The sequence below is a fragment of the Electrophorus electricus genome, chromosome 2 (genome assembly GCF_013358815.1).
Source record: "Electrophorus electricus isolate fEleEle1 chromosome 2, fEleEle1.pri, whole genome shotgun sequence".
NCBI lineage: Eukaryota > Metazoa > Chordata > Actinopteri > Gymnotiformes > Gymnotidae > Electrophorus > Electrophorus electricus.
The window spans coordinates 24,205,689-24,219,692 of NC_049536.1; the positions used below are offsets into that span (position 1 = coordinate 24,205,689).

Genomic DNA, 14,004 nt, shown 5'->3' on the forward strand with positions numbered 1-14,004 from the left:
GGAGTGGTTGAACTGGACATTATTATGAACTGGACATATTTTCAGCCTGACGGATCCTTTTTCGACATGCTTATTTTAAGTAAAGCACAAAAATGAATGACATGACATTTTTTATTGTTTAGGACGTCAGTTTATAATTTTATTCGTGGGACCAATAAACAGGTGCAACCCTGAGAGTTGGATTACTTACTACTTAATAAAATAGTTTTCTGTATTGACAGAATACATGGGTTCTAACATCTGCTTAAATATTTGCGATCTATACCTGTTTGGAATGTATATTTGATGAAGCTGTGCGCGTCCTGTTAGTATCTGAGGAGCAAAGGAGATTTTAACCATGAAACCAAGTTAAAACGAAAGTGCTTTACACAGAAGATTGTTTCGGATGTCAGACCAGCAAGTTTGTATTTAAAGGAATATTGGGAAATCCATACGTCTTTTCTACGTTCTTAATAAAGGGTGGCATTAAACTTTCTATCTCACTAAAATCTGACAGCAACCAGTATCACTGGGGTTTTTTAACCAAGGAACGGATACTGTGCGGCCGAGGTATGCTGAAAGGCCGCTGCTGTTTTCTTTTCAATGACCTGAAGGTGCTACTGCTCAGGCCACAGACTCCGGGTGATCCTCCTCCCGCGCTCGGCCCCATGAGCGGACAAACGCCGACGCGCCATGAGAGCGAAGTCAACTCGTACTCGTGCGTCGCAAGCAATAACAACACACTGCGCGCCCATCGACTACAACACTGGAATACCCCGTCAACAGAAGACGCTGTGGGGACGGAGTTACAGAAGGACACGACGGGATGGTCGGGCACGGCAACCGAGCTCTCCGGAGCTCTGCACAGCAGCTACTCCACTGATGAGTTCGTCAAAGATAAACGGGATGAGAGGTTCTCCTTCATCAGTTATGCCGAGGGCACCCCTGTGTGCAGGATATGTTTTCAAGGACCAGAGCAGGTATGAAGTCACAGAATACTAAAAAGTTCAAGCTGAACTTTTAATCACAACCCTGTGTGCCTTATAAGGTCATTAGGTCAAGTTGTTAAACATTCATTAGCCCAGAAAATAACTTGGTAAAACTTGCCTTATATATAGTTGCAAGTAAGGACAGAATTCATCCTACAGAATCTTAAGAAACATGCAGTAAAAGTTACACAAACTACAAAGTTAAAATTACATTTAGTTACATTTACACTTCTGCAAGTATTTTAATCTGTGTATAGAGAGATATTTCAATCCTACCATAAATAGTACTAACCTGTTATAAACCTGTTTATAAAATCATTATGTAGACATGAACTAAAAACACTGCTGACATTTTAAAAAATGAATTAATTCATTGTAGGTTGTTTTATTATATGAGAGTAGTTTTTTTGTGTGTTTTGACTGCCTCACTCCCCCAACAATTCACATAAATAGATTTGATTGAAGGTACCCCCTTCATCGCCTAAAGAGTGCTGGTTTCAAAAATGTGTTTCATTACTAAAAATTAGTCATGGTGCATTCACACATGTGTAACACAGTAATTAGAACAGTAGCTTTTGTGTCAGCCTGTTACCTGAGTGCAGGCTTCACCTGTACAGAAAGAAAGGAACCTGACCCCATTCGACAGTGCGGGATACTTTACTCCTCTGCTAAGTGTGCTCTATAAAGTAGTGCTTCATTTTGTCACAAATGAGGAAGGTTCAAAAGCCATGGCTTTCCACAACCAGAAAAGTCTATCATATAAAATGCTTTTCATTAGATCATGTCTGAATGGCTCATGTCTAAGCATTTACAGATTCTCAGGGGATAGACTATGTGTACCGTGATGCATCAAACTGTAGCTTTTCTAGCTGACCTCTGCCTTGCTGTTTTATTAATTAGTTAAGGAGAATACTGTCATGATGGAGACCTCAAGCAAATCCTCTGTCTCCTTCAATTACCAGATTGTAACATGAAGCACCTGGGGTGTATTATTTAGGAGCTTCAACAACTTTTACTGCTTTTGTACTGAATACAAATGGTAGCATTGTACTACAGAACTCAGAGATATTAAAACTCAATGCAGAAGAAAATCTATCAGACTACAGTTCCATTTAGAGGGGAACAAAACCTATATTGCAATTTCATTGTTGTTGTGGGTACTGAGAGCCATAACCAATTAGAATATGTTTTGAGATAATGAATCAAGAAACAGAGAGCTCAAGTGGAGCGTATTCCCAGTAGAAAACTAGGATTATGAATTTATTTATTTCTCTTTAATATATGCATGTTCTGCTGATTTGAGTCAGTCACAACAATGTTGTCAATCAGTATAAGGATAGTAGACTTATATAAGAGGGAGTAATTTTACACCATTACATTTGTATGGTTCTGTCTGTGAGCCTCATGCTGTACACTGTGTTTGGCTTCCATTTTAATGTACAACATGGCAGTAAAATCTGGGTACAGAATAATTTTGTATCATGTCTTCTTGGGCCCATTCATCCATTTAAATCTGGCATTATTTGCTCAGCAGGAAATGGTTTCTCTATGCACAGATCAGATATAAGTCAAAGCATATGATGTGTATGCTAATTCATGGAGAGTGAGATACTAAGGCCTTTGTTCTCTTATACATGCTGTTGTCTCCTTTTTGGTCACTGAAGAGTGTCATGCCATGTTAATATCTTTCTCCTGTACAAAACATGCTGATGTTTGCTCAGTCATGCTGTCTGTCTATGCAGGACATTACCAGCTACTCAGATGCTGTTACTTTACCTGTGTGCATGCATACAGACACCCACACACACACACACACACATGCACACACACACTGCACTAATTGGCAGCATCACTCCTGAGAGCCACACTTAAGCCTCTTTCTCTTGTGCCAATTGATTATAACAGTCTTAAATAAGGTACCATAGAGAGGGTATTATGGATGTTTTGTAGGCCACACACTGATATGTGAATTCTAGGTGTGAATTTATATGGCTATGATACCTGCTGGTATTTTTGTTTCATGTTAGTGGTTGGCTTTTAGCATATGTAATTTTTGGTCAGTCAATGGCCAGCAAACTCAATTTAAAAAATAATTATCATCAAAAAAGCAGATCAACCTTTTATCTTTTTACAGAAAAAGGTTTTTTTTGCTGAGAAAGAAACATTGACACTAGACACATCTCGCTTAGGTCTAGCCTCTCATCTCTCTGTCAACACGTTACACAACTCAGTATCTGATATCTCTGGTATATGCATGTTTACAGTACAGTGTTGCATTATTATCTCCATCGTATGATTTAACACCATTCAAACAGTGCTCTGATGATTTCATTACATTTTAAGTAACATTGTACTTAATACAGATTAATAACAGGGCAGGAAAAAATCATTTCCCAGTTTAATAGCAACTGAGAGTAAAATGCGAAAATTCATGGACCCATTTTTGGCACATAAAACTGTAATGATGCCAAATTTACACAGCACATTTTTAAAATTTATATCTATATTCTGAAGACCATGAGGTATGCAACACTGTGCTTTGAATAAGCCAGAGGAGGCTTGTCTACATACCAGGTTCCACAATAACACAAGTCAGCATTCCACTCCACTACCATATTAAATTCTCATCACAGCCCCCCCGCCCTCACCACGGCAATGAAAAAATCTATTTATTTCAGTGCAGCTCAAGGCTGTTCTCATGTGGGTCCTTTGTTGTGGAGTATATCTTACCAATAGGAGTGACAGACTTCCCTTTCCTGATATATATTTCTTTTGTTGTTTGTGATAGATGCATTTCATATCTCCTCTTGGAAGTGGCAAGCATGTTGCAGTGTTTTACAGAGCAAACAGACCAATCTTTTACAGAGGTCTGGAATTTACACACAGAGGCTGCTGAGACTATGCTACAAGGAACCAAGACATTTTCTTTGACCCACCACACCTTTAAACAGAAACTGACATGGCTTTTGCACGGTAGCACATTTACATGAGAACAAATTTTCTTGTGAACCTTGGCTCACTAGTTATAGCACATTTTGTGAATCTTTCCAAATAGACTATCAGTCTGAAAGAATTTGAATAGTTTAGTAATCTTGGGTACAGTTTGGGTATTTCAACATCAGGCTATCAAACAAATTCAAATTGGTGACCCCAAAGAAAGTATACTATTTTAAATGAAACTACCTTCTAGCCACTAAGGCTTAATATTATATTCTGGATAATTATACAGAACCAATTTCAAATGAAAGCATGTGTCTAAATCAGGGTACACATGTCTGACTTTTGTCAGCCAGGCTGGGTTTTTTTGCATCAGTTTTAATTAGTTGTTCTTATTCTGCCTTCGTCTGAAGTTAAGTAGCTGTTAAGTTTATATGTAGTTTTTTTTTTTTTTTTTTACCTATGCCTACATGCATTAAATGCAAATAAGGACTTTTAATTATACCATACTTAAGTGGATTTACTATAGAGTGTCAGACAGTTGTTTTCAACATTTTGATGAAGTTCATCTTAAATTCAGAGCCTTTTTTGATAATCTGTCAAGCAAGTTAATAAGATGTAAATTTGTGCTAGAGTCATGGTATATATTGATTTAGAACCCTACACCACCACCGGTTTCTAAAGAGATTTGTTACTTTGAACGACTTACTTGAGACTCCAGTGCTTGTGCTACCATCCAGCACAGCCCCCTTCGCTGTGCCGGTTCCGTGCAGGCTTGTGCTGAAAGGTCTCTTACTTGCTGCAGGCCATTAACTAACTTGTCAGGAACATTTCATGGTGTGAGAGAGAGAGTGTATGCACAGCAGATTGTCACCATTGTAATAAGAGTACAAGTGCTGCTGCTCGCTCTCCACCCTGAGTGCACGGAGGTGGATTAGCCTGGGCACCTGGCTGGCTTCCCTCACTCTCCCTGAGATGCCTCACTTCCATTGGTCAGTGCAACTCTCCTCATGCACTCCTGCCAAGTTGCTCCCACCATGTCCATCTGCAGACAGGCCTGTTTCTGCACTGACTCTCGCTGCCTGCTTCTTCCTACTGCCTCGGCTGAGGTGTCACTCCCTTATTTAACACCCGCATTTAGTTTTTTAACCAAATCTTACTACTAAAAGCTTGCCTCTTTGTTCTTCACAGTGTAAGCACTGCAGTATTTGCACTATGCATGACATCAACAAACCTTCTGTCTCAGACTAATCCTTTGAGTGCAGTCTACTTGCCTTTGGTTGAACTGACCTGCCAAGTACAGGCTTGATTTTAATGATGTAGCCACTATGCCTTGATTTCCTTTAGAAGCTTGGGCAAGATGCTAAAATTAAAGCTAATGGATGGGCCCCAAACTCACTCTGTGCCTTCCTCCCTGAGAGGAGGGAGATGGCACACTGTGTATTTGCATGTTCATGTTGCTCAGTGGGAAGGTGGCGCGTTTGGGCTGAGATGACCACTCCAACTGCGCGGCACCTGTTCCTGAGTGTGCTTTCCACTCTCTGCTCTCTGCCAGAACAGCCGGAAGATTTCAGCCTGATCATTATTTCTATAACAGTATCGTTTACAAACATGCAAATAGCAGAGCTGCTCCATATGTCCTTGTTACCCAGTGTCATGTCATATCTCAGTTTCAGACAGGCAGTGCTTGCACTCTGTTCCACTTGTACAACATGGTACAGAGATCATACAAAGTTGTAAAACTGAGTTTGAAAATTGACTGGTCATACCTGACAATGTGCAGCATTCAGCATTATATGTTATTTATTTGTTTATAGATTTACATTATTACACCTTTGTATTATATATTATATGGTTGTAACCTTTGTGTTTTGGTATGTGCAGTTGCGATGTGTTTTGATGTCTTTTTGTCTTCTTTGTACTGAAAATGAAATTAAAATCTTTATTAGCTTTCACTGTTTAGGTTAAAGTAGTTAAAACAAGGTTAAAGCAAGGTTTAAGTTAAAAATACTATTCTAATAAAATTTAATTTTCAATGTATCTGTTACTCTGACCATTTTTCTGAAATCATGAAATCATGATTTTCCTATCCATCTGTTTTCCTATCCATTGTACATAAATTAGAGACCAACATTACAAACTGTCTAACTGATGACCACAGCCTAGTGTGCATCAACAGATATTAATTAATTTACAGCCTCTGTAGTTTTTGGTGCTCAGGACTACAGAGGAGTGATGGTGTGTGTGGAGTGTTCAATTCAAGCTGGTGATAAGTTTGTATCCCTATAATCAATAGTTTGAATCAAGGTTATTAAATACGGCAGACAGAAACCTGATGTATAAATCTTGGAACTCTTGGCTTTCTTCCCAGATCTCTTTTTACGATTTTCCATGTATACTGGTATGAATGCAAACAGACAAAGCAAATGCATCAAAAGCTCCTTCAGTGATTTAAATGGAGTGTGTTGAAAATACCTACAAAGGCATAAGAATATAAGAATATGTTATCAACTAATTATGGTCCTAAAAATATATTGCTGCAAGTGGAAAAAAATGAGTAAGTATTATTATTTATCACTTATTAAAAGAATGTGACCATTTACAAGGGTTGTCCTTAATTCTAATGGAAGAAGGTAATGTTTTTTCAGGATTTTTTTTCAAGAAAATCCCATTAAATATGGACAGGGCAATAGTTATGAATGGAAATGATTTTGACACACATTCATTTTTTGGAAGAATAATGTAATAATTTAATAATAATAATAATAATAATAATAATAATAATAATAATAACCTTCCTGGCCTGTCTTTTCATTATTAATATTGTAAATGACCACAGATGAAGATATAATTTAATTAGAAAAATCTGTGATTTAACAAAAAGGAAAGAATATAATAAAGAATTAGAAGATAAGAGCAAACCTAAGCTTACTGGCTTTCTCATTCGCTCTTTCTTCCTTCTAGGTCAGTCATTGTAACTTGTGCATGCATGTGTGTGTGTGTGTGTGTGTGCGTCTGTTTGTTTTCTGTGTGTCAGGGGGAGCTGTTAAGCCCATGCCGCTGTAGTGGCTCTGTTCGCAGTACTCATCAGCCTTGTCTCATTAAGTGGATCAGTGAGAGAGGCTCCTGGACATGTGAGTTGTGTTACTACAAGTACCAGGTCATTGCCATCAGCACCAAGAACCCACTGCAGGTGAGCATCTTCTCCCACGCTGATGCTGCCAAGCTCTGTGTGTCTCAGAAAAGTTCCGACGTCTAATCAGAAATGCTTAATGGATCTAAACAGGATCTAAACAGGAGTAGCATGTTTAGATCTTCACCGGCAGTCTTCTAACAGCTTAAACCTAAATGTGGTGTATATGGCAACATGATTAGTGATACTGCACTGGAAAAAAAAAAAACATGACAAAGTACAGCAAATGTTTGCTCACATGACAGAAAAAAAAAAAGATTCTGTGAAAAACACTTTTTTCTTTTGTTTCTTGAAGTGGCAGGCCATCTCGCTAACAGTAATTGAGAAGGTGCAGATTGCAGCAGCCATCTTGGGCTCGCTCTTCCTCATTGCCAGCATCTCATGGCTGGTCTGGTCGTCCTTCAGCCCCTCAGCCAAGTGGCAACGGCAGGACCTGCTCTTCCAGATCTGCTACGGCATGTATGGCTTCATGGACGTGGTCTGCATTGGTGAGCATAGGGCCTCTCTCTCCTGGACACAAGGAGCTTGTCTCTCCTGGCACACAGGGAGCCTGTCTCTACTGGAAGGTTTTTTTAGGTTAGAGAAAGACAAAAAAAATTATGATTCACAATCGGATTGATCAAAATCTCATAGAGAAACCAAAGACATCAAAAATGCTTGGACTCAGAGGATATGAATTGTCTTCTGCATCTCACTGCTGAGAAAATCCAGCAAGTTAATCAGCTGTGTAGAGTTCCAGACAATTCGTCTTTGTTCTTCGCAGTTATAACCACAGCTAACTATAAATGGTAAACATTAAGTCCCTTGGATCTGTTGTTTACATGCCTTTCATCATGGAAAGGTAGTAACTTATTTTAAAAAGACCCCAGAGTTACCCTTGAAAAAATGTAACTGGTCTTTTATTCTATATAGCTTACCTAACTTTACATAAATGTGCCCGATGGCTTGGTAATTGCAGCTTGTGCCGAAGCACGTGGAGCAGGACGCACAGACTCTTGACATGGACGAACATTTATTACATACGACATACTGGCACTCACATATAACACGAACGATGAAGATGAACATGAACACAACAATAATGAGACTAACCTTAACATTAACATGCTACACCAAGAATGACCAACACGCTGCACACAATAACAAGGGTTTATATACGCAGACAAGACGAGGTGCAGGTGTGTGCAGGTGTGGCCACAAACAAATATCCTCCCACTTCACGTGGCAAGCCAAACCCCGTGACTTGCGGGCGCGAGCGTTCTGTGATATAGCTCATGGTGGAGCAGCATAGATGGCCCCTTAGCAGCATTTTTTTTTTTCCACACTGGACAAATCAGAATATACAGATTAATAATTATAATAATAGTAATCTTTATCAGCCTTAACATCATCACAAACATCCCATATTACAAGCTGGCAAATTAGAATGTTTGCCTGTCTTCAGCAAAGCCCCTGAATAATGTAAATGATCATTCTTGGATGTAATCAATCTGTTGCATAACTACATGATTAATGTGAGAACACAGATCACGCTTTACAGGCAAGAAGGTGTATTTTGCTGTCTTCACAGTTGAACACATTGCGTCTACCGTTAACTCCACCATCTTGATCTATCTCATCCATAAATCCATCTATATGTGGGTACTGTGAAATGAAAAGACTTGCTTGGGTTGTATCTATATTATTGTAATTGTAATCACCTTACTACCTTGAGGCACCCTCTCCACACTTGAATCTCTAACATTTTAACTACAGATTAACTCATTAAATAGCATACATTTAAAAATCCATACATACTTGTGCTTATTGTACTTGTTAGAAAGAACTTGTCTTCAAGGTTCCTTGGGAATGTAAACACAAACCAAAATTAAAGGGTCATTTAGAAAAGAATCCGTGAGAAAGGAACCAGTAAGACCTAACTAAAATAACCTCTGCCTTATAACTGAATAGTCTCACGTGAATGATTCTGAGCCACTGGTGTAAATTAGAAATGCACTCTGAGATCTCTGGGCTGTTGATATATTCAGTTCAAACCAAACACAAATTTCATTGAATACTACTAGCACACAAACGTTCACGTACAGAAGTAGAGGGGAGGGGGAATCAGAAAGAGATAGAGAAATATTTAATTGGTCAAAAAGCTTAAAACAAAAAACTATCATATGATATAGTATCATGCCAGCTTTCAAGTTAAAAACAACTGAGAGGAGTGGAGCATGAAAGAATGAGCAGAGGGTTATAGGTAAGGAGTAGTAAACTGCCTTCAGTGCTGTGGCTGACTGCAGAGGGCCATTAATGCCAATCTACTGAGGTCCGTGTGGCAGCTTGCAGACACCACGGAGAGAAAGGGAGAGCTGGCATTGATGAAAGTGTTGACTCAGAGACTGTTCTCAGTAAAGGGCAAGGAAGTGATCTTCATTTCCTAGAACACAGAAAATAGAACCCAAATATCAGATAGAGTTAAGAGGGACTCCTGAATCCAGTCTTAAATCTGAGCCATGACATAATTTTATCATTGCTTACACCATAAAGCTCCACCTAGCAATAATCTGCTTCAGCAAATAACAGTTATGCTGTCAGATGAAGATAACATAAGATATAATTTAGATCTCAGGCTCTTTCACTGTTAGCTAACCTGGTGATGAACCTTTTCCCAGTTTAAAAAATATGGTTTCTCATTTTCACTACTTTGAGTCTGGCAGGTTATGTGAGTTTGTGCTGCAAATCACTTTCTTCTCCATCTCACTGACCTGCCAACTTCTGGGCATGTTATGTATTTTGCTTGTGTTATGTGGTCTTTCTTATCTGACAGCTGTTTTGGAAAGTGGAATGTTAGAACTTGGCTCACTTGATTGCTACATGCATTCAGTCTAAAACAGTTCTCAATAAAGGCCTTTTGAAGAAAAATATGATTCGTTGGCCAGTATTTAATAACAAGGACATTTTACCAAAAAGTATGGTGATATTATCACCCTAATCCTTAGCTCATGCACACTATTCCTTTATGATGGTCTCTGCAATACAATGCTTTCAGTTACCTAATCTCTGAGCAGTAATGTAGGAATCAGATCATACCTGCTGGCTATGAGCTGTGCATCTGGCTCTGGTACTAAGCAGAATGGCTCAAACACTTTCACTTGGTAGAAAATATTATGGAAAAAAAACAAGGGATCCAGGACTCTAGCAGGGAAGACCCAGCAGGCTGCACTGTGTCATCTGCACTGTGCTTATAGGCTTTGCTGCTCATTGAGATCACGAGTTTGTTATTAGCTAATAAGCAGAATCAGGCATATTAGAACCAGTTAAAAGCTGTATGGCAAAAAATACTGTATGTGGGATCTCTTTTAAACACTAGATACAGTGCTAAGGTTTGGAGCCAAAATTAGGTTTGCTGTAAAGTCAAAGGGTGAAGAGTAACATTAATGTATCTGCTTTATCATAGCACAGTGGTTAACGTCAGACATTATTAAATGGCCAGAGCTGTTAATGTATATAATTTAGCATAAAATGAAGATGCAGTAAAATAAAGTGCAGCTTCCTTTTGTATGCCCTCAGCTCTGATCGTCCACGAGGGCCCTTCCGTGTTCCGCATCTTCAGTCGCTGGCAGGCAGTCAATCAGAAGTGGAAAGTCCTGAACTATGACAAGAAGACGGACAGTGAGGATCTGAAAGCCAGCGAGGAGGGTGAGTGGACACTCTCGCTGCAGGAAGGAGTCGGGATATCACCCTCTGCCTCCTCACTGATGGCTGCCGCGGCCACGCCAGCCCCCGGTACACCCGGCACTGTGACGGCGGGCCCTGGTGTAGATGACCCGCTGCATAACCAGGCCAGCAGGCCAGCTGTGACCGACCAGCACTGCCCTTACAGCTTTCTCCAGCTCCTCAGCCACCTCCGGCCCCACGAACCGCGCAGCCAGCCGGCCCCAGCCAGCGTTGCCAGCAACCAGCCCAGGGAACTGGTCATGAGAGTAACCACTGTGTGAGCAGAGAGGGAGTTACATCCTTATTGTTGTGGACATGGAAAGTCATATAAGCACAATAGAGTGACAGTTTTCTGTGCAAAAGTGCAAGTCTTGCCTGAGTGGAACAAAAGCACACGCCATTTCCGTTTGAAATGCATATTCTGTTAGGATGAAGTCCTATCCAGTGCTCAGGGCTCTGGATGCTGTGTCTCATTTGATGCATTTGAAGTGTGTCGATAAGGGGTATAACATGAATTTGCATATCTTTAACCTGTACACAGATGGGGATGATACTGTTCTCCCTTGGCTGCAGCATTGCAGATATATAAAAAAAAAAGATACTATTACTAAGATACTACTAAGCTATACTGGTCTTTCTAGTATAGCTGTGTCTCTCAATCAGCCTGTCACTGTGTTTTCCCAAGGAACATTGCACAAGAGAAATTCAGATTTCAGGCTAAATGAAGACGACTGTCTTATGCTTGTTGTGTGCTTTTCAAAAGCCATTATTGTCTCAATCATATGGATTGCCATTACGTGTTTATGTCACGTTAACAATTTCCACATGGTGTTTTAAGATTATTTTTGTCTTGTTGCTATTTCACTTCTACTAAAGACGAAATAAACCTCAGCAATGCTGATGTGAAGAAGAGCATTAATGTCTAATGTGAAATTCCATATGAAATAGCAAAAAATGGCTGCTTGTAGTACATTTGATATTTGCCATATTTCACTTTTAGAATTAAATAATTGAGATTTTTAAAGTTGGTTTCAATTGTCCTAGGTCAGTGACGCATAATGCAAAAATGTTTATTGTAATTAATTGCGCCTAGAGAATGGGAAGTTAAATGTATAGGCTAAACATTTGCTTCAACTGTTGTAATAATAATATTAAGTCCAATATCAACTAATCATTCATTCTGATTTGCGAGAAATGTACAAATCAATACAGTAGACATATGGCACTAGTAGACTAAAAAGTAATCTTAAACTCAGTGCAGGAGAAATAATATAATATCGCTACACAGTCTCATAACACAAGAGAGTAGGGTGCAATACGCAAAGCTCCATACAACGGTCTGGAACACATGCTTCTAAAAATCCCCCTAGTTTCCAATCTCCTTTTATGCTCTTCCCTGGTAACTGAAGGAAAAGAATCATGTAGAAAAGGAAACCCTGGAGTAGTGTCCAGTTCCCTTTCCATTTGCAAGAATAGTCATTACAGGTTGTTCCATTTTCTCTCAGACTGATCATATTAAAATGCTAGGACAGTACAAATCTCAGCCTGAAGAAAGAAAGGGGAAAAGTGCATGCCAGCCCACCCCCAGCTCTCAGGTGATCCACTTTGATTGTACTTCATTAAGCTGACAGAACTGTGTCAAGACAGTGTTTCCTCATGAGTAAGAATAATGACATAAGGCATAAAACAGTATTAAGGTTAGATCAGGCCATGAACATAAAGCACAGACCAAAAATGAATATGTTACATAGCAGGTTGCTGGTACAGAAATTCAGTTGCCAAAATATTCAACGTTTGCGATACACTGTATGTTACGACATGGTAGTTGAAAAGTGCACTTTTCAAAGTTCAAAGTTTATTTGTCACATACATAATCATGCACAGTATAATTGGCAGTGAAATGCCTTTGGTGACTGCTCAGCCTGGGAACCGAGGGGAGATACAGAAATTTAAACTGATGATTTAAATGAGGTTGCTCCTGTGCAAGGATATTTATCCTTGATTTAACAATGAGCCATGTCTTGCACAATGTGATAAACATCTACAGGTTATCCTAGTGCCTGACATGTTAGAGAATTATATATCAGCTCTCTACATAACACTCTCAATCAGTTGGTACACAAGTTATTTTTCCCTGGTCATTCTTTCCACATACATGTTCAAACATATTAAGTTTTCCTTTCTTATTAGATTGCCTAAAGCTGAATGCTAAATTGGTGACAAACACTTGAGAGCTTCATAACAACTAATGTTCATTAATCACTTTTTGACAGTACTTTGGAATTGTTGTTGAAGCCAACTGACAAGGCCCCAGAGACAGGATTCATAAAAAGCTGGAGTGCAACAAGAACAAGATAAGGATAACAGACCTGAAGCCTCTGCGGTTTTTAAAGAGCTTTACTGAATTTCAGATTAACATATAACAAGGACACATAGTGTCATTGCTATGAAGCACCACGCTGACATAACCATGTTGTTGTTGTTTTTTTTTCAGTGGTCAGTCCCATAGCCCAACTGATGTGTATAGATTGGGGCAAAAATAAATAATGCTTCATAAGGTATATTTATTATAATTTCAAGTTATATTGTATTTAGTAATGTCAGAGACATACAGCGGATGAAATAAGTATTGAACACGTCACCAATTTTCTAAATAAATGTATTTCTATAGGTGCTATTGACATGAAATTCTCACTAGATGTTGGTAACAACCCATCCAATCCACACATGCAAAGAAATCAAACCATAGATGTCCATACATTATGTGTAATAATGAGAAATGACTCAGGGGAAAAAATATTGAACACAAAGAGAGGTGCAAAAAGCCATGGAAAGTCATGACACCATCTGAAATCTATCAGTAATTAGAAAGCAATCCTGCCACTTAGTGCAAATGAATAACAGCTGGTTCATCCGATGGCCTATCTAAAGGTGTCTCTTTACCAAGGTGCCACACAAGAAACATCTCTTGATGGGTAAAACCAGTGAGATCTCTCAAGACCTTCGCAACCTTATTGTTGCAAAACATACTGATGGCATTGGTTACAGAAGAATTTCTAAACTACTGAAGGCTCTAGTGAGCACTGTTAGGGCCATAATCTGGAAGTGGAAAGAACATAATTTCACCATAAACCAGCCACCATACCATACCATACCAACAGTGAAGTTTGGAGGTGGGAACATCATGGTCTGGGGCTGTTTTTC

At 39.2% G+C, this 14,004-nt stretch overlaps 1 protein-coding gene across 1 annotated transcript; it reads left to right on the forward strand.

The window, feature by feature from the left end:
• Positions 1 to 341: 341 nt before the first annotated feature.
• Positions 342 to 11,715, forward strand: march4 (membrane-associated ring finger (C3HC4) 4; the record flags this gene model as incomplete). Its single annotated transcript, XM_035534412.1, has 4 exons — positions 342 to 959; positions 6,943 to 7,098; positions 7,394 to 7,586; positions 10,654 to 11,715. Coding segments are annotated over 4 exons (1,395 nt in total), but the record flags the coding sequence as incomplete, so codon positions are not given.
• Positions 11,716 to 14,004: the final 2,289 nt, after the last annotated feature.